The 20787-nt window shown below is 41.1% G+C and overlaps 2 protein-coding genes across 2 annotated transcripts; both read left to right on the forward strand.

The window, feature by feature from the left end:
* The first annotated feature begins 630 nt into the window (after window positions 1–630).
* On the forward strand, window positions 631–5235 carry toporsa (topoisomerase I binding, arginine/serine-rich a). The gene is made up of 3 exons (XM_063218317.1): window positions 631–699; window positions 1015–1165; window positions 1752–5235. Exon 3 carries the CDS (start codon window positions 1755–1757, stop codon window positions 4707–4709), a length of 2955 nt encoding a protein of 984 aa, XP_063074387.1. The 5' UTR covers window positions 631–699; window positions 1015–1165; window positions 1752–1754; the 3' UTR covers window positions 4710–5235.
* A 2146-nt stretch (window positions 5236–7381) lies between these two features.
* On the forward strand, window positions 7382–18784 carry mtap (methylthioadenosine phosphorylase). The gene is made up of 8 exons (XM_063218318.1): window positions 7382–7539; window positions 8590–8676; window positions 8805–8863; window positions 9022–9189; window positions 14460–14562; window positions 15053–15292; window positions 16596–16718; window positions 17776–18784. The coding sequence occupies exons 1-8, from the start codon at window positions 7516–7518 to the stop codon at window positions 17818–17820; spliced, it is 849 nt and encodes a 282-aa protein (XP_063074388.1). The 5' UTR covers window positions 7382–7515; the 3' UTR covers window positions 17821–18784.
* The last annotated feature ends 2003 nt before the right edge of the window (window positions 18785–20787 follow it).

Below are 20787 nucleotides of genomic sequence, written 5' to 3' on the forward strand. Positions count from 1 at the left end.
GACGCCAAAGATATACATCAGAATGAATAAGCATTATTGTGTGAGGGTAGGAAGCTGTGCATGTCATAAATCTGTTCAATAGAACTCAAGTGGTCAACATTACAAATCTCAAGACATACTATAACATCTATTGTCTATATTTATAGTGTGTCTTGAGGATATGTTGACCACTTGAGTTTCCCCCTGGTGGATAATAAAGTTTACCTTGACCTTGTGAAAGTTATCAGGGTCAACCTCAAGCCCAGGGGTCAAATTTCACCCTTGAGATACAGTAGACCCACATACACTATCAATGCAAGTTAGCCAATACTAGTAACACACACACACACACACACACACACACACACACACACACACACACACACACACACACACACACACACACACACACACAACAGAACATGTGTACATTTGAGTTTGATACCCCATTTAGTTCGGCAGGTGTTTTACTCAGTATAGAGTTTTCAGTCATAAAAGAGCGGAAGTTTTGTTATCTCTCTGGGGGGGGGAACATTAGTGACGAAATTGTATATGCTTTGAAAAATGCTACATTTTAATCCATCTGATCTGATAAATTCTATGAAGGACCTTTATTTTGAAAGAATCTCTTGTCGGACCGGAAATGTTTGACACACACACAAGGCGAGCGAGCTTTTCTGCTTGTCGGACTTCAGAACATCAGTATTTCAGCGGTCTCTGGTGAGCCGTCGAAATAATATTGTTAGATGCGGTCTATTTTCTTACTTTGAGAATAGTTTGAAGTAGTACATAGTGATTACTTGTGTTTTGTTCAGTTATAGGGAGCCCCATCGGGCAGATTAAGTTCTACGTTAAATGAGGTACATAACGTTAGCAAGTAACGTTAGCTTCGTAACACTGGCAGCTTTAATCGAAGGCTTGCTAGCTACTCAACCTGCATGGCTCCAAAACGGGGGAGGTAGCGCTGCCTTAAATATCGTTGTTTCGACGGCTTTTGGAAATATCCCAGGCTTTTGTTGCTTTTTATATGATCAGGCAAGCTACACCATGGAGTGCATTGATCGAAGTCTGACCAGTGACGTTGGACTGGCGAAATCAACATAGGCTACGTCTTCCTTTCGAGTCGAGGGGGTCACCAGAAGGATCTCATTTGAGGAAGGATTCCTGTGTTTATGGATGCGATTGCGTAAGTATTGAGTAAGGAACACATTATTAACGTTATTATGTTACAAATGCAATACGAATTTTCGTTATGAATCAAAGAAGAGCATAGCTAAATTTCAACGATACCAATTTATGTATTATTATGCCGTCGTCACTGCATTCTTGTGACAATGAAAAGATGGATCACTTTCATATGGCAGCGATACAGCAATTCAAAATAATCCAGTGCTGTATTTACTCCAAATGATACGTCGATTATATAAGATTAAGACCACCCGAAGTGAAGCTGTAGTCTGTAGCCTACTGTTAAGGTAGCCTATGCACAAGTATGTGTACATCAAGGAGGACACTTCCTCTTCCTCGACATATTTATTTACATGCTTACGAAATTCTGAAATTCATCTACGAAATATCAGTCTATGTCTTAATTTACTACAAATAGGCCTACATTGGATATTTAAAACGGATGATGGCCCCTTTGTTCTTTGATGGGTGCACATCTTTACTACTGTGTTGTGTATCTATTCCAGTACATTCAGGAAATATTTTAGAGTGTTGGTGGTGGTCACTCCATTGATGTATGCCTTTTGCTTTTCTGTGTTTGGCAGGTAATGGCAACAACAAAGATGAAACTGCGGGTCCGAAAAAAGCCTGCTGCCAGTAGCATCGCTCAAGCCATGTCTGCAGAGGCCTCGCCTGACTCTAAATGCCCCATATGCCTGGACAAGTTCAAAAACATGGCTTATCTTGACCTGTGCCTACACAAGTTCTGTTTCCGTTGCATCCATGAGTGGTCTAAAAACAAGGCAGAGTGCCCCCTATGCAAACAGCCGTTCAACTCAATTTTTCACAGCATTAAAGCTGAAAATGACTTCAAAAAGTATGACCTGCGTCCCACTGAAAATGGTTCGTTACGAAATCTGGGAGGCCAGAGATTCAGATATCGCACTACTGTGACTGGAGAACGCAGGCGGCCACAGCGGAGGACATCCCCCCCACCTGATAACGGAGTCATGTTTGAGAACCTGACCGCTCCTGCGTCCCCTCGACAGGACAGGAGCCTTCACCGGATGATGATGAGACTGGCAGCCAGGCGAAGGGCTGAAAACGAGGGCAGGGCAATGCGAGCTCTCCAGGAACAAGAACTGATTAAGTTCAGACGTGCCCTTTACCGAAGAGGAGTGCGTGTTCGGAGTGTAAGGGATAATGGACGCACCCGGGACACATCAGCAGAGTTTTTCCAGAGAAACCCAGCTTGTCTTCACCGCCTAGTGCCTTGGCTGAAGCGTGAGCTGACCGTGCTGTATGGTGCACATGGCTCCCTTGTTAGTATTGTCCAACACATCATTATGTCACAGATAACCAGGTACAACATGGAAGATGATGCTATTGTACAGGAGCTGAGGCCTTTTCTTCAGGCCCGTACTGAGCATTTTGTGCATGAGTTCATTAATTTTGCCCGCTCTCCTTACAACATGGAAGCTTATGATCAGCATGCTGCCTATGACTGCCCAGCCCCTTCTTCCGAGGAAGACGGCAGCTCGACCTCGTCAGTAATTGCCATCTCAGAGGATGAGGAGGACTTTGTGGGTTTGAACTCCAACCCCAACTCCCTGACTGGCAGCACACTAAGCCAGACTCCATGGGATGATGAGACGCCTGGGCCCTCGTATTCTACAGAGCCTGCCCAGAACTTGGCTGTGTCAGTCAGAGACTCCGACTCTGAAAGCAGTGTGGAGGAGGCTCAAAGGCCTGTGACGACAGAACAAGCACCTGCAGTTACAGCTGATGCATCTGCACAGACCAAGGACCATTATTCCTCAGGAGAGGATGACTGCCTCGTTGTGGGCTATGTTAAGCCGATGGCTGAACGAACACCAGAGCTGGTACAGCTTTCGTCGGACTCGGAGGAGTCTGTAAAGGATGAAAGTACGTCAGCCCCCAAACAGCTACAACACACAGCCCCCAAACTGCCACAACACACCCACTTTCACTCGGAGCCCAACTCTCCAGCCTCTGTTGGCTCCTCGTCATCTAAGCCCAAGCCCACACAGAGAGAATCTCCGACACAGACTGCTGCGATAGAAAGTGCCAGGAATACACCTGAAAAGGTGAGGAATCCTTGTTCCCGTGAGGCATCCCCATCATCAGAGCAGCGGACTATGTCAAACCTGGCTCTTAGCAGACATAAAAGATTCGAAGATCAGGTGGACAGAAGACATCAGGTGCAGGACCCCTCAAGATCACGATCTGGCTCCTGGTCGAGGTCTAGGAGTCATGACCGCTCATCCCACAGCAGCAGGCGGCGCTCCCGGTCACGCAGCAGAGACCACTACAGAGAGGGCGGCCATCTAGACAGGAGACGTGACAGACAGGGGGGTGATCACCCCGGTCGTGGCCGAGAGGCAGCCTCACATGCTTACCACTGGCACTCATACAGCCACTACAGCTGTGAAAGGGACAGAAGCCGAAAGCACTACACAGAAAAGCGGTCATCTTACACCAGCTATTATGTCAGCCCAGACCGCCACTCACACCTTCAATCACGGAGTCGGAGCCACAGTGGAGAGTCTCACTGGCGGGAAAGGAGACGCTCCCGAAGCCGTTCTAGCACCGAATCCGCGTCTTCCCACAGGAAGTCCAAGCATGAGAAGCCTGGGGGAAAGAGGAAGTACAAAACGCGACACCTGGAGGAGCCAGTGCCCAACAATGGAGCATCAAAGCCACATGGATCTGCAGAAGATGTCGAAAAGGAGAAAAAGTCAAGTAAAGAGAAACACCGGAAAAAGTCAAGAGACAGGAGCGCAAAGAGAAGCCCAAGTGTAGAAATTGTGTATGAAGGGAGGTCAGGAGATCAAACCAGGAGGCATCACAAAAAAAAGAAGAAGCATAAGAAGAAGAGCAAAAGACATCGGAGCAGGGATCGATCTTCAAAACATTCACCTGTTGTAATAACTATTGACAGTGACAGCAATCATGCCACAGATTCCAAAGACTTCTGTGTCCCCATTGGCAGTAACAGTGACATTGATGATCCCATTCCAGACCTTTCCCCTATAGTTTCCTCCAACAATCCCACAGAAAGCTGCTTGTTAGACTCGATACTACAACACTGGGAACAGCAGTTTCCCTCCGTCGGTCAACATGTTGGAACCAATGTATCAACTGAACCACCTGACCCTCTGACAGGTGAAGCAGACCCAGTTACAAGTCAGTCAAATCCGTTGGGTGACTCACTAAATGCCTTGATCAGCCAACCAGATCCCATAACGCAGACATGTCCATTGACTAATCCGACAGGGTACTTCACTGAACAGGACACATTGCAGGACACACCAACTCTTCCAACTAATCCATCTCATCTTTTGACAAGTGAACCTGAATCTATGATTATACAGCCAGATGTACCTGCAAAAGGGACTGATGGCTACACTGGGTTGTTAGATACCTTGGTTTGTCCACCCACTCCGTTTACTGATCCACCACAACCCTGTACAGATGAACCCAGTTCAGATGACCAGAGTCCAGCCAGAGCTACTGGTACAACAGTCAGACCATCTCCTTAATTTAAAAAAAATCCCTCAACTGAGCCACAAAGTCCTGTCACTGACCCATCAGACAAACAAGGGTGTGTAAGTGGGATGTGATGTGCCACTTCATGATGACTGTTAAATGTAGCTCTCTGCTCCTAATGTGAAGGACACTTTGGGAGCAACAAAGGACGTTAAAAATCAAGGGAGTCGCTGTAGCCGAGAGAATTTAAAGGTGGTGCTTTCTGCCCTTGTAGTAGAAAGGTATTTTGGGCCGCCAAAAATTGTGCTGTAAAGACCCATGCGTGATTTTATAATGCACCGTTTATGCATTTTATGTTAAACTGATCCACTCTCAGGGAAAATGGGTTGACGCTGTTGACTTAGCTTTTATAAATCTTATTGACCAAACTCCCTGCTGCTCTTGGATTCTTGGATTTTATTGACTCTTGTCTTGACAGTGTTTTAAATTGGACTTCTACTTTGGAAACTTGTGAGGACTCCTACCTGAGTTTGTTCGGTCACATGTGAGTTACAATAAATGTGCAGAATCCAGTTTTAAGTGAGGTGTTTTGATACAATGACTTAAATGTTGTGTTTTATACAGTGGTATCGTTCATGGTAAACATTTATGCTCTTACAAATGCTCGTAACTTGAGTTACAATACTTGAGTTTTAATGTAACTTGGATTTTAATGGTGTTCAATGTGGTGGGTCAGAAAGAAGGTATTCCTGAACCTTCTTACATTTCACTGCATGCTGCCAAAACTCATGAGCTTGATTTACAATGTAAGTTGCGAGATCCATTAAGTTATTTTGTCGAGAGTAACTAAAGCAATACAAAAGTAGTGTAATGCCTTACATTTTAGACAGTAATATGGGATTAATGTATGGGATTATTAGTGTATGGGATTATTTTGAAAAGCCATTAACATGTAATCAGTAATGCATTACAGTTTTTGAGTAACTTGCACAACACTGTCTATTTCAGTGAATGTGGTCTAGGCAGGTAATCACATGTAATCTGAGATACCATTAAAATTATATCGGGGGGTTAAATTGCCACAAACGGCACTCGAGACATAGGTTCCCCACGCTTGCCCTAAACCAAAGCTCTTTAAAGAGTTTTCAGAAACAGCATTTAAGTAATTTCACTTCGGACAACCACATCCATGACTTTCAGGCTTAAAGGAGTATGCCACTATTTTGGGGCTTATTACAGTTAAAATCGTTGGGCAGGGTTTATAAAGGTGGTAAAGTGTCTTATTTTTCATGTTAAGCGTTGTCTTGCTTTAAGACAAGTTAAAAGAGGGAATATGTCGCTAAGCTAGTGAAAGTCAATGTATCCATGTAGCATGCTGCAATGCTACACGGATACATTGACTTTCACTAGCTTAGCGACATATTCCCTCTTTTAACTTGTCTTAAAGCAAGACAACGCTTAACATGAAAAATAAGACACTTTACCACCTTTATAAACCCCAGCCAACGATTTTAACTGTAATAAGCCCCAAAATAGTGCCATACCCCTTTAAGACTGCAAGTTGTGGCAAATGGGGGTTTGCAGAATTCACATTCCCTAATTTAGTACGGATTTTATATGAAAAAATGAACCAGTGACACTTTCATGCACGGTATAGCACTCAATAGAATATGGATTTCACAGTTTTAATCTTAATTAGAAAGCCTTTGATTCATTTCAAATTTGTCAGGGTCAACTGAGTCACTTTTCACAACTGTTTCCCTCTGTTGGTTGTACTACCACAACATAAATGCGGTCTAATGCTTTCCTTGTGAACAACCAGGCCTATATCAGGCTTGGGCAACTATGATGATAAGGAGGGCCACATTTTTTCATCTGCACTATTGGCAGCCATATGACCATGAATCTGACGGCAACTTTGAGAGCTTGGGTGCTCACTGACTGCCGATATTGTTTGGAAGCAATAGGAGTGTTCTTGATAGGCCTACAGTAAAATTGATTGATTCACGTTCAATGGATTAATTCAGTGGTTTTTAAAAATCAAGTCATTATTTTTTATCATTATTATGTTCTATCTACGGGCCGCACGCTGTGGAGGCCTCTGGGCCTCCAGTTGCCCATCCCTGGCCTATATGGTGCATCTCTTTGCTGGTGACAGATCCATGTTATGTCATGAGTATGCAGCATATTTTACTTCTTAACTCAAAACAAATTGCTAATAGACCACGACTTCATACAGTTAAAGCCCAATAAGCAGGCTTAATTCCACATAAGGTAAGCAAAAACAAACAAAACCTAGTGTTATTATACCTAACCTACAGGGGCCTATGCTGGTTCAGGATAAGTTAAGGTTAAGTTAAGAAGTAAATAATCTAATACAAGAGCTTTTCTTAAGAAAATGAGGACTCCAGGCTCTTCTATTAGATGATTTACCTCTTAACTTAACCTAAATCTTAACTTATCCTGAACCAGCTTTGTAGTGTAGGTCCCAGGAAATGGGAGCCCGCAGGTGTTGTCTACTCTAGATTACCCTGGTGTTTTTCACCCATTTTCAGTAAAATAGTATTATTATTCTTTCACATTGAGATACACAGCAGGGCTTTGCTCATTTGTTGAGAATAGTGACAACCATTAGGGACCTACCTGAAGTTAACATAAGCTGTTTTACTAGTGAGACATTAAAAAAAAAAAAACAATAATTAGACCTCTCCAGAGCTCTGCTCCTCTCGTTAGCGTCCTTGTGTGACGTAACATCCTGAAAAGGCACTCTACGCAGGGCGAGTGGACCGGGCGAGGAGGAGCGCGTGTTGTGTTTGTCCTGCAGGGGACGGGGGATTGCGGAAATTATCAGAAGAAAACATGGCAGCCGGTGGACACATAAAGGTATGTTGAATTTGTTCTCAACTGGGTTGAGGGTGGTATGCCAAATCAACCGTGCGTGCAATGTAATGGCAAGGTTGCTAAAGCACGAGTTCATCTCAATATGCGCTGTAGCATATCACATATTCGTGCTGTGCTACGGGAAGTGTTTCAGACATGAAGACAGCTGATTTTTTATTATTATTTTTTATTATTACCTGTACCTTGCGTGTTCACGTTGAAACGTTCCCATACACCGTTCCTACACGAGCAACAGCAAACAAAAGGTTTACATTCGGCAAAAGGGTTCAGCACAGTCTACGAGTGTCCAGGGGTAGCCTACACATGGGCCACATGGATTCGTTTCCAATTGTGAATGCACTGCAGCCTATGCGGACACAAAAGTATTACATGGAGGTTTATTATTATTATTTTTTAACATAATCAGATCTCTTTAAGCTAAGGCGAGTTCATCAACGTGTCTCCTAATTATATTGTGATTGTCGAGGACTTCCTATGTGGGTTGATGACAGAAATCCTGAGTGTTTAGAGTTGTATATGACGCCTTTCCGGTGCACAAATGACGTCATGTTATTGCACATGCGGATTTATTTTCTCAACAATGTGTGCATTTATAAAGTAATGTCATAGAGGGACCCTCTATGGTAATGTAATGTGGAAGTTGCACCTCATAGTTAACGTTTGCCTCATAAGTAAATATTTGACCAACATCTGGGTAAACCATCATAAGGATGGTTATGCTTGTCCTATATTCACACACAAAAAAAAATGGTCTAACCAAAGATTATCTTAGTTCTGCCTTTTCATTGTCTTTGGTTTAACATAACACTGTTGGACAACTCCAACATCTGAAGGTCCATGTTTTAGCTTATTCTTTCTTTCTCTACTGTGCTGCCTTTCAGACAAAAGACAATATTTTAGTCATGTTAAGTGTAGCTGATACTCTACTACCTTCAATTAGATTGTTTCTTCTTTACACAAAGTTTAACCCATAGGCAGCCTGGCCGCTGACACTATTGCGTTTATAATGGGCCCCCTACGCTTTCTCTTTAGATTGGAATTATTGGAGGCTCTGGTCTTGATGATCCAGACATCTTGGAAGGAAGGACAGAGCGATATGTGGACACACCCTTTGGAAAGGTCAGTCCTGAAATAGGCAGTCTATTGCAACTGTTGCCTGTGTGCATACATCATGTGTATTAAAAACATGGATGTGAATAGTGACTTAAAAGGATAATGCATCTTTCCTTTTTTTCCTCTTCTGTCAGCCTTCAGATGCCCTGATTGTGGGGAAGATAAAAGATGTTGAGTGTGTTCTGCTGGCAAGGTAAATATTGTGAGAAATAACAGACTTTATTATAAATCTCTGAATGCCTTTTGTAAATCATAAAGTGTTGTGATGCTATTTGGAAGTTTGGCGCCATCTGTTGGCTTAATAGTGTTTGAACAGTCTATAGCAGTCATCTATTTCATTGTGTTACACAGGCATGGCAGACATCACACCATTATGCCCACCAATGTGAATTACCGAGCCAACATCTGGGCCCTGAAAGCAGAGGGCTGCACCCATGTTTTGGCTACAACAGCCTGTGGGTCCCTGAGAGAGGAAATTCAACCAGGTGATATTGTTATTCTTGACCAATTTATTGACCGGTAAGTCCAGACATTTTCCAAATCCACAACATTTTTACATCACCATACTGTGTTTTGATGTTGAATAAGTTAATCATTGATTTACCATTCTAGAGTGACCATATTTTTTGTTATATTTATGACTACATTTGTAGTAGGAGATTCACTTATTTTTCATACCATCAGACCCAGAGTTTTGAAAGTGTTACAGCATACACGGGAAAACAGTAACGCGTGTCGTGTCTAGGGGGTATTTATTGGTAACTCTCAAACATGTGATTGTAAGAACTTAATTTTTTATGTTTTAAATCATCTTGCAGTCAATCATCATTCAGTCACATAGTCTGACCTCAGCTGACTGGTACTCATTTTCCCTTTTTATGCAAACTCTTAAAGACAAGTATGCAGTTTTTGATGGTAGGCGTGTTTTTGCACAGATTGTGTAAACCTACCACACAGTATTCCATTGCATTATCAGCTCTGGGGGTCGTGCTCCCAGGCTAGTTCTCGTTACATACGAGGAGGTAATCTTCGTGAGAGGCTTTGGTGTGTAAACAGAATCATCACGTCGTTTTAAAAAACAAAGAAGGTATGACTAGCAGGTCTAACTCCATTGCTGACCAGAGAGGGGTGTGAGCAAATCTGGTTTGTCCATAGGGAAGGGTATAATTCAGGCATGTAGTCCTAAAATATTATTTTTGTGTAAGTCTCACTTTGCCGAAGGCCTCATACTCCACGATCAGCAGCCAAGCTGTACAATTTCATTCATGTCATATCTGCAGGTCTTTTCAGTAGCATAGAGTGACGTTGTCTTAACAACAGAATGGTGTCTATTTCTCACTTTGTTCCTTCCCACACCATGAGACATCCTTGTCATTTGATACAGGCTCATAGTAATGTTGGTTCACAAGACAAGAGGAATCTTTGGTATTTTACCAGTAACAAGAATCATGAGCATTTTTCCAGCAGCAGTCATTTTCTTTGTTGATCATGCGTTGAGGTAGCCAGTCTTCTGTCACCTAGTGCCTTCATTTCTCCTTGACAACTAGGTTTGCATGAAGTCAGAGGAACTGGCTTATCAATCAGGCTAACCTAGCATTGAGGTGTATTGTTGGACGGATCATTTACAGAAAACATTCATAGCATACATTTACTATCTATTTCACAAAAGTCAGTTATTACTTTAAAAATGTTTGATTCACAATAGGTATAAGCATTTTTCAAGGGGAAGAAGACGTATATGTCTGAATTGTATGTTAGTCACTTATCAGTCCATAGTCATACTCTTACTTTTTCCATCCATAATCTACATGCCATTCCATGGATGCCACCAAAGACAGCAGCACAAAATACCAAACAGGCAGTTTCATGTAATTTCCCTCATTGTCAGACTAGTCATGATGGCTCAATTTCTTTACTTATGCAAGGAATACAGCCTTCTCTGCTCAAGCTGGAATGTGTTTCTCAAGACCTCTCATTGTGCTTGTTCCAGAATGGCCAAGCCCCTCTCGTATGGGGAATGCTAGATTTGTGTTGTTCTCTAAGGTCCTGGGCACTTTGTGGCTTTCGAACAGATGCTCTGGTATGCTCCTTCACTACCCAACTATGTTACATGCACATTGTAGCCATACTTGGCATGGCATTGACCAAGGCAACATTTTAGGATTGTTGCTGTCTTGGACCTTAAAGCTGAGCCCATATTAATATTTGTGTAGTTTCTTTAAACATTTTCAACTATGAAGTGCATTGTGTTTTCGGATTCGGAAAAGTTTGGTTAGGATATTTTGAATAGTATGACTTAAGTTCCATTCTTAATTCACTGTTGTGTGAGTATAGTTTTTACTCAACACTGGTATGTCTTGTGAACAGATGCCCACAGGATGGCAGTAGGTCTATTTTTGTCTCTCTGGTCGGAATGGCAGTACAGATTTTTCTTTTCAACATACCGCCATTCCGACTCACAGGTGTAGCCTCAATGATCACACCCACTAAGAGATTATGACGAACAGATGATGAGTAGTGATTGCTCATTGCTGCGTTGTGTAGCCTTTATCTGTAGCTATTTCTTTTGCCAGTGTAAAAGTGATGAAATGTGTTTTTCTAGCGATTGCCTCCATTTATTTTAGCCAATCTGAGAATGCTGTCAATCAAAGTGTAGCCTACGCGTTATAGCTCGTAGGTCTTTATCAGGACAGCCGACACTTTGGGTTGCTCATTGGCAGAGCAACATCTAACTACAAAGCTACAATGTTTGGCTACTTCTAGGCTATTTAATGAGATGGTGTTGGTAATCAAGTATTGTAGGTTAGATTGTTAGCAAATAAACGCAAATTAAACGCAAGTTGTATGAGATTTCTCATTTCTCATTTAGAAGATGGCAAATTCGGCACAAACTGTCAATGAATTATACAGTATGTAGAGACACACCCTCCTCAATCTAATGGACTTGCAAGTATTCTATGATTGGTAAATATATGCAGTGAGTGTAAATGTAAATATATTCTGCTATACTGTTGCTAAATAAGTATATAGCAGTAAAGAAAAAAGGCGGATGGTAAAAAAGAGATGAGTGAAGGAGGAGTGGTTCTTTTGTATGGTGGTTCATGCCAATTAAGCTTCCTGATGGCTTGAGGGAAGAAGCTGTCCCTTAGTCAGGTGATGTGGGCACGCATGCTCCTGTATCGACCAGATAGTAGTAGGGTGAAGTGTGTAGGGTGGGGTGGTGTGGATCAGATATAAAATATGGTGAAAAATGTGGGGTAAATATTAGAGATGCACCGGATCCTGATTTTTAGGATCCTGCCGGATACCGGATCCACTGCTTAAGATCCTGCCGGATCCGGAACCGGATACCGGATCCTACGAAAGGGTTGAAACACACAGCCTACTCAAACATGTGGGCCCTTTTTATCACCTTGGCTCAAACTATTTTGACTGAAAAGCCTCGGCTACCGGATCCTGGATCCTGGAACCTGGAACCGGATCCGGATCCTGTGAAAAACCCTATTATCCTGCCGGATCCGGAACCGGATCTTGGATCCTGTACATCTCTAGTAAATATGCAGGTAAAATGGATGCAATATTTTTACCCTTAGCGATTGCCTTCACTTATTAGCTTAAGCCATTCTGAGTAAAATGCTGTCAAACAAAATGCGTAACTGCGTGGTTGTAGATCAAAAGACAGCCGAAACTTTGGGTCATTGTTACCAAATATTCGATTTTGTTGTAGGTTGGCCTATACAAAGCTGATCCCCTCATGAAGCAGTGACGTGTGTAGGGGAAAAGTGTCCCACAAATCACTTGGGGCATCCGCCACAGATTTCAGTACCACATGTGTTGACGGCAGTGCACACAAGATCATGTAGGCTGTTATGAAGGTGTCTATGATGATGCGCTGTAGATACTCCATGGGCAAATAACGGAAACATTCAGCACCACGTGCGTGGACAGCTCCCCTTAAGAGCAACTCGTAATGGCGGTTGTCTCCTGGTTTGGTGCTGTATGGGCAGGTGGGCATACATAAGGGTGTGCTTGTTTGATTGTCATGATCGTCTTAGAGGGACAATATGGGGTTTAGACACAGTGCATGTATTTCAGGGTTCCCACGGGTCATGGAATTTGTGGAATATCATGGAATTTCATGAAAGTTTTTCCAGTCATGGAAAGTCATGGAATTTGGCATTTTTGAATGCACAATCATGGAATTTTCTTAACAGCTGCTTAGAAGCAAAAACCTTTTTGTTTGGTGAATAACATTGTTTCTTACTCATTATACTACACCGCTTTGCCACAGACGGTTTGGTTTCGCACTGTAATGTGCAACATTCTAGAATGCAATGAGCCCACTGAACTCTGGCGGTGGCTCAGCGTCGTCTCGAGGTGTGAAGATAATCTTCAGTTTTTACACTTTTTAAAACAATGAACGTCATTTCTTTTACGGAAGTGGTCATGGAAATTCTGTTTTTGGGGTCTGGAAAGTCATGGAAAATCATGGAATTTTATATCTGAATTAGAGTGGGAACCCTGGTATTTGATCGATCATATTACCATTCTGTAATCTGGACAATATTGTTATATCATATATTGTTCCTCCTTATTGGTGTTTTAAAATAAACAACTAATGTGAAAGGCTTAAATGGCCAAATGGATTTGAGTCCCGAGTGGCATCCTGTTAACAGGATAAAAGTGTTAAATTCATTTTGTCTACCGTTGTAATTTGTTGAACCAATTGTTTTGTCTTCAAATTGTTTTTATTTTGTCTAAAAACTGGGGTCAAATTAAGGTCAGTGTAAGGAAAGATTCAAATAAACTTTCCCGTCTAGCTGTAACGTTAATCTCAATTCCTCATTTAGTCTACTTCCTGTGTGTGTGATCAAGCAGATTTCCTGCGCTCAGAAAATACAACTAGTGATTCTGTTAATTATTTGCAAGCATTACTGAATGGTGTAGTATATTTCTGAACAGTGTAAAATTCATTTCATTCATTTAAAGTTCTGATTATGAAAATAGTTTCTAATAATCTGACACTGTATTCAGTTTAACTTTTTAAATGTATATTCAAATGACAATTGTACATTTTAGTAAGATCAAATGTATTATCCCACCACCGGTAGACCACAATGACACCAGATTAAAGGCAGCAGAGTCCGCACACAAGTTCTGACAGTACTTTCAAAATTGATAATTGTACTGGACTTGATTGGTAGGGATCAGCCTGTGGCAGACTTCTTGTAACAGTGTGCAGGGTGGTATCAAAGACCTTTGCGACTCGGGTTGTATTGAAAACGGTGGGATAGAATTTTTGTTCACAGCAGTGCTCTGCACTTTGTCGGACACGGTGTGTGGGGAGGGCTTATCAATGAACTTGGCATCAGTGGGAGCATGAACTTGCATCATTTTACTACCCAATCCAAAAACACAGTAGCCAATGATCTGTAGGGGTTTTCCCCCTAAAAAAACATGTATTAGTCTTATTATTAATTGGTGTAATTATTAATATTTACTTCTGTTTTCCCCAAAATAAGCGTAGAAAGCGCTGTGGAATAATTAAGAACCAGTGTTGTCATTTAATGACGTGAACATCTCTCTCTTGGTTGTATTATTTCTGATATTTTTGCTTTAGGCTTTAGTACAATTGACAGTCTGCACTGCTCTTATGGGGCACAGTGGCCTCGTCATTCTCTTAATTGTAACAGTGTTTAATAGAACCATCCACCCAGTAAACTGTAATTGAAACTTTAAGGTGCCATTCGATCCCATCTTGACCTTTGTCTATATTCTAAATGTTTTAGGACCACAAAGAGACACCAAACTTTTTATGATGGATGTCCAACTAGCCCGCAAGGGGTTTGTCACATTCCCATGGCAGTGCCTTTCTGCTCACATACAGGTCAGGTGAGTCATCTACTGCCTTGAAACACACCACTGCTCTTCTTTTTCTGATATATAGTTCCCCTCAAGCAAGTATTTTTATGGCTGCCATTTAACTTCGTACAAGTGAATGGTGTGACTCTGAGTGATCAAAGGTCCCACCTCCCACTGCACTCATCCAGATAGATTTTTAAAGCCCAAAAACACTTTTTGAATATCTCATTTTGATATCATTTGGGGTACCATGTTTCTCAACACACGCCAGTTTTGTTTCGTAAGAGATAAAATTAGATGAAATGATTGCCTGACTGTATACATAGAGCTCACTGTGGCAGTCCTCTCATAGACAGGATATTCTAGAAAATCTAAAAAAAAAAAAAAGTTATACCATGAAAAGTGTAACATGGCTGAAGATGTGTTGGTGAGGCCCATTTTTGTCTCTGATTATTGTTATGTGTCATTTTTATCTTCCATCCCCCTCACACTTTTCTGGTGATTTATTTCTGTGGTTCAGGTGCTGGTAAGTGTAGCACAAACCCTTGGGGTCAAGTGCCACCCAAAGGGGACCATGATTACCATTGAGGGGCCACGCTTCTCCTCACGGGCGGAGAGTGTCATGTTCCAGCAGTGGGGTGCAGATGTTATCAACATGACGACAGTTCCTGAAGTGGTGCTAGCCAAGGAGGCTGGCCTGTGCTATGCCAGTATTGCCATGGCAACAGACTATGACTGTTGGAGAGAGAACACTGAGGCGGTCAGTATATATTGTGTATATGGCTGTGCATATTTGTGTGTATGACTGTATACCCACAGACCTGTGGATCTGCCATTATTTTTTCAACTTTGTCCATGCATACTTTCAGTGTGCAAGAAAAAACACAATACATTTTCAAGGTGTGTGTGTGTGTGTGTGTGTGTGTGTGTGTGTGTGTGTGTGTGTGTGTGTGTGTGTGTGTGTGTGTGTGTGTGTGTGTGTGTGTGTGTGTGTGTAAGAATAGATTTTATTCCTTGTGATTTTAATTGGTATACAGTGTACTATTAAATAGTCTACTATTCTGTTGGTGGTAGTTACATAACATAGCTTTCCCTAATGGGCTGTCTTGAGTTAAATGCTTTCTTGGGGTGAAAAAAAGAGAGGGCTGTATTGCCTACAGGGGAGGTTGAACTTCCTCCTGGTTTTGGTGCAAAAAACCCCGTCTTTCGAGTTCCTGCCGTTGACCTCAGATCCTCTGCCTTCCTAGTACCTCCTCTCACCACATCCGTCCACCCACCTACTAGCTCCCCCCACTCCCAATCTCTCTCTGTCTGTCCTTCTATTTATTTCTCTCTGGCTGTATTTGCCTGCCAGCCTCCGGTGAATATCCTGCCAGCGGAGGCTGACTCAGACGCAATGTTCTGACTCACTCTCTCACAGCTGTGAGGCTGCCCCCAATTGTCTGTAGCCTCACTGCCTTGGAGGAAGGATTTTTAACCTCCAAGCCAACTTAGCAAGGGCTATCGGCTTCTTTGGGAAGTAATTTGTTGATAGCATACATTAATGTGAATTCATGAAAACTGTTAACAAATAAAAATGGTTAGCTGTATTTTACTGTACGTATACATAATCTCTTTGTGACCCTGTAAGAAAAAGAACAGATTTTCCGAATTTTCTCTATTTTGCAAAAGCTTGCTTTTCTAAGAATGCACAAGACCAATTGATTCTAAAGCACTCTACTAATACATGTCATCAGCAATTCTGAATGGCCATTCATCAAAATATGTAATATTTTTTTATTTGGTTCATTGTCAACAATAGCTGGCAGGTTCAGCATATATATAGATATTGAAGTCTTATGATTTGTAGATTAAACAATGCAGCATTATTTGGTCCTATTTAGACCAAGAGCTATATTATGGCCTCAGTATGTCCTGAATTTACGTTAAAGCACTTTGCAGCAGCAGAATTAGAGCAGTGGTTTATTATATCAGCTTGTTTCACTAAATGTTACTTCATTCATTTGTCAATGCGGGGACTTCGACACGCATAGATAAGTGATTAATCTGTTGTGTATTTTTAGGTGTGTGTTGACAACGTCCTGAAGACTATGAAGGAGAATGCCAATAAGGCCAGCACCATTTTGCTCACAGCAATCCCTCAGATCTACCAGATGAAGTGGGAAGGGGTCCTGAAGGGCATGTCTGTAAGTACACTGTCAGGGTAGACATGTTTACTGTATTGCACCGAATGAAATTGTGACTCATTGCTGCTTTCTCTCTCTCAAGCAGTCACTACGTTTACATGCACAGCTTAGTCGAGCTATTGGCATTAATAGCTAGTATGAGGTCTGTGCTGTTAGCTAGAAAAAATCAACTCATTCATACACATGCAACAGACAAAAGATTTTGATTTTACAATGGCATGAGTAAATAAGCTGCTATTTTTTTTATATATATAATATAAGGCAATGAGTGAGCTAAGGCACCATGCTAGCTGCCGTGCCTTTTCCTTTCACTTCCTTGCACATAGACCAACGGTAGGTCACGCACACACTTTCTTACTCCCTACATTCCTTTGTTGATCATTCACAAGCTCCCTTAACCATTAAGGATGTTTCTATCATTTAAAAAGGTCATTGGTCTTTTCTAGCTTTTGGAAGGGACCGGGTCCAGACCAGTCAGACTACTAGCTGCATACCTAATTCGATAGCTCAACTGAGCATCACATCATGTGATGTAAATAGTCAGATTTCAGAAAGTCCATTTTGGTGTTATACCAAGGTTGTGCAGACATCATATTTTTCTGTTAATCCAAACAACATCATTTGAACATTGAATATGTTTTGTTCTTCAGTAATATTTTAATGTTGTTGAACATTTCAATGTTTTTGAGTAACAATAGAAAGACAAAATGTAAAAAAATTGGTCATAATATAAAATATTACGTAGTTGTGAAATTAGTGTTTGTTAATTGTACTGTATATAGATGTTATTGGTTTTGATGGCTTGCATTATAATGTTGGCTTAGAAAAAAGAGGGACCTTTTGTGAAAAAGGCTAATAGCCAGGTAAATACCTTAGTGTTTTTCCTTAGAACAATTAATATTTTTTCAATGTGTTTGAAGAATTATGTAACTGCATGACTCTAGAGAAGCGATTATAATTGTTGAATGTATATTCTTCTTGATTGTTCAATGGGTGGTGACTGAAATGTGTTCATACTAATTTTATTTTTCTCTGAACTGTCCACATTGTTTTCCAGGCCATGGTGCAGTCCTCAGTCATGCTTCCAAAACCTCAACGATAAGACTCAGTTTATACTGTGACGATCTACAGCACATGCCCGGCAGCCCCTTAATTAATTGACATCACGGTCTGTGAAGATTCTAATCTATTCAGGTCATATTATCCAAAGAGTTGTTAAAAAAAACTCAACTTCATTAGTTGTCTGGTGGATGTGACAGGAACACTTGGTCTGGAGAAGTATAAGTACTAGATTTTCATTGCTGCATCAACAAGACATCTGACAAAATACTTTGTATGAGGAATGAAGCTCCAAACTCGAACTTGCTTACAACTTAACTCTTTTGGTATTTTACACATTTTTTTCTGAAAGTACAGAATGCCTGATGTGCACTGTTATATGCATGTTGCATTCTTTTTAGAACTGAAATGCCTCCAGATTGTTTCAATGAATGTGTATGTTGTTTACATTTTCTTGTAAAACATGAAAACACAATTATGAAAAGAGTCTAACAAGTACATTTTAACATACAGATTCCATTCATTTAATACTTCCTTAAAGATTTTCAAAAAAAGTTTTGGACAGGCGGCATAGTTGCGCATTCAGTGAAATCCCAGGGACAAGACAATTTTAACTTAATGATGTACCGTCCATGTGACATAAAACGATGTCACTGATATCAGAGGATAACAATGAGGTCAAAGTTCCAGGGCGAATCAGTAGCTGTTGAAACCCAGGGCAGTTCTTGTCATGTGTTTTAAAATTTCTTGCATATTTTCTCAATTCTGAAGACACATTCATGTTGTTCACTATTGAATACAAATAAATAGATAAATAAAGGAAAGATATGCTATTGTGTATGCCTGAAGTACACCACTTTCAGTGTTTGACAGATGTTTAGTAGTAAATAATCCTGGATGTTGCTACTTGGTTATTTCACGGAAGAGGAGGTTAAAAGCCCTATGGTGTGGTGTCAGTCATTTGGATTTTATCTGTACCGTTCCAATAAAGGCCTGTAATGAATGCATGGTTTCGTGTTTGTGATTATTTTTTGTCCTCTGAACTATGATTTCTGACACAACATTTCTTGTCTTCATTTTGTAAGAAAAAGAAAAAAAGACCTGGAATCAGAAATGCTTATTGAGCATTTATGAACACTTTTTAATATAATCTTCTTACCCTTAATACATGGGTATAGATAAAAAATAAATTACACTAAAAAACATCCTCAAAATGTACTGTGTAAAATATAGTGACAAATCTCTTGTATAACTTCATTACAAAAACCAAATGCAACCCACATTAAATGCACAAAACAGAGCCCTACATTCAAGTGTAAAGTGAGCGCATTTTGCACAAAAGCATCAGTTATTTGTGGCCGAGTCCTGATCTGGTGTGAAATGAGGGCCGAAGCGGCGCCCCATCAGTCAGATCAATGTCCTACCTCACCTGTAAACATAATGAGGCGTTGTGATGAAAACGTTTTCTTTTTCATTTTCACTTATTTGTTATAGTGCAATGATATTATTTGTTTAAGTGCAAAGTCCACATTTCAGGGGAAGGCACGCGAGTATTTTTCTTATTACATCGCTATGACCTATAGATTTTACAATAGCTATGCCAACGGCATATTTAAAATGTTGGAAATGTGACTAACCGCGCGCCCTGCGTAGTCATCACAATGAAAATATAGGCTATGAAAAAAGAAACCGTTACATATAACAGAGGTATATAGCACTTTCCTTTTGTTAGAAAGATGAACGTTTGGACATTTCAAAGAAAGAACATTATCATGTCTATCAGTAGGTAACACATCGTTAAAACCAAGTGCGCGCAAGCACAGCTCCTTGGGCACATGTGACGTGTTTATCAATATATATGAATATGCATATAAGTTAATATTGCATGTTGAAGGCAGGTTAAAAGTTCAGAAGAACACCATAAAGCATGTTTTAGTTCTTATTTGGCCCTACACACATTTTATATAGGCCTAGGCATACTCTGACGGGCGTTATCCAAAAGGGCGCAGAGAGAGCACCGTTATCAAAGTGCAAATTGCAGGAAAATAAATAACGAAGAGGGAAGCTTAACCAATAAATTAAATATATTATTCTACACTCCGAAGGAAATCCACAACGTCCTGGTGCCCCTCTTGGTGTGCCAAGTCAACAGGTCGGTATCCACGGTTATCAGTCATTTGTGGGTTAGCTTGGTACTCGACAAGGACCCGTGCCGTCTCCAGAAAGCCTTCTCTCGCAGCATCATGTAAAGGGGTAGTGCCTGTGGAACAGTCTCTTACGTTTGGGTCTGCTCCATGCTCCAGCAACAACCTTGCAACAGTTTTGTTACCCATCATCATTACCTGCGGGAAATAATAAGCTGTCAGTTGCCTAGGGCTATGGTATTTGGCCAAGGTTACAATATGGAACATCAACATAGATACGGCGATAATTCTACAAAGGGAGGACATGTGCTTTAGGAACAATCTACAGCAGGTCAAATAGGCCTATTAGGTGTTTCAACACCTTCACAAAAAAAGTAATATGGGAAATCTTAAGATAAAGAACTTCTTGTTACATCCGATCTAGCCACTGAATAAACGGAATAATGCGCGCTATAACGAAAACTGAATTAAAATGGGCCGCATAAATAGAAGCATCATTGCTCTACAATACAAATCAGACGAATTACAGCCCATTAACAAATGTGTTACTGTTAACAAGGGCATAACTTCTAGCCTAAAACTTCAACAAAACTTGAGCATTTTGCATGTGCCCCTGTATTCAAAGTAGCCTACATCTCGAACCCCTTTCGTCCGTGTGGTCCCAACTCTGATAATGGCAGAGTGGGGGGAAACTTGCCTACCTGTACAGGTGTCCTTTGGAAACGATTAATGCCATTGACATCCACTGCTTTCTGCAACAAAAGAGTCACCAATTCAATCTTGCCAAGTGCGGCTGCCGTTGCTAATTCATCTACAGACATGACTTTTGAGTCAACTGCACGGTGACTTTTTTGGAACCTGCAGCC

This window comes from Engraulis encrasicolus, chromosome 16, assembly GCF_034702125.1.
Source record: "Engraulis encrasicolus isolate BLACKSEA-1 chromosome 16, IST_EnEncr_1.0, whole genome shotgun sequence".
NCBI classification, from domain to species: Eukaryota; Metazoa; Chordata; class Actinopteri; order Clupeiformes; family Engraulidae; genus Engraulis; species Engraulis encrasicolus.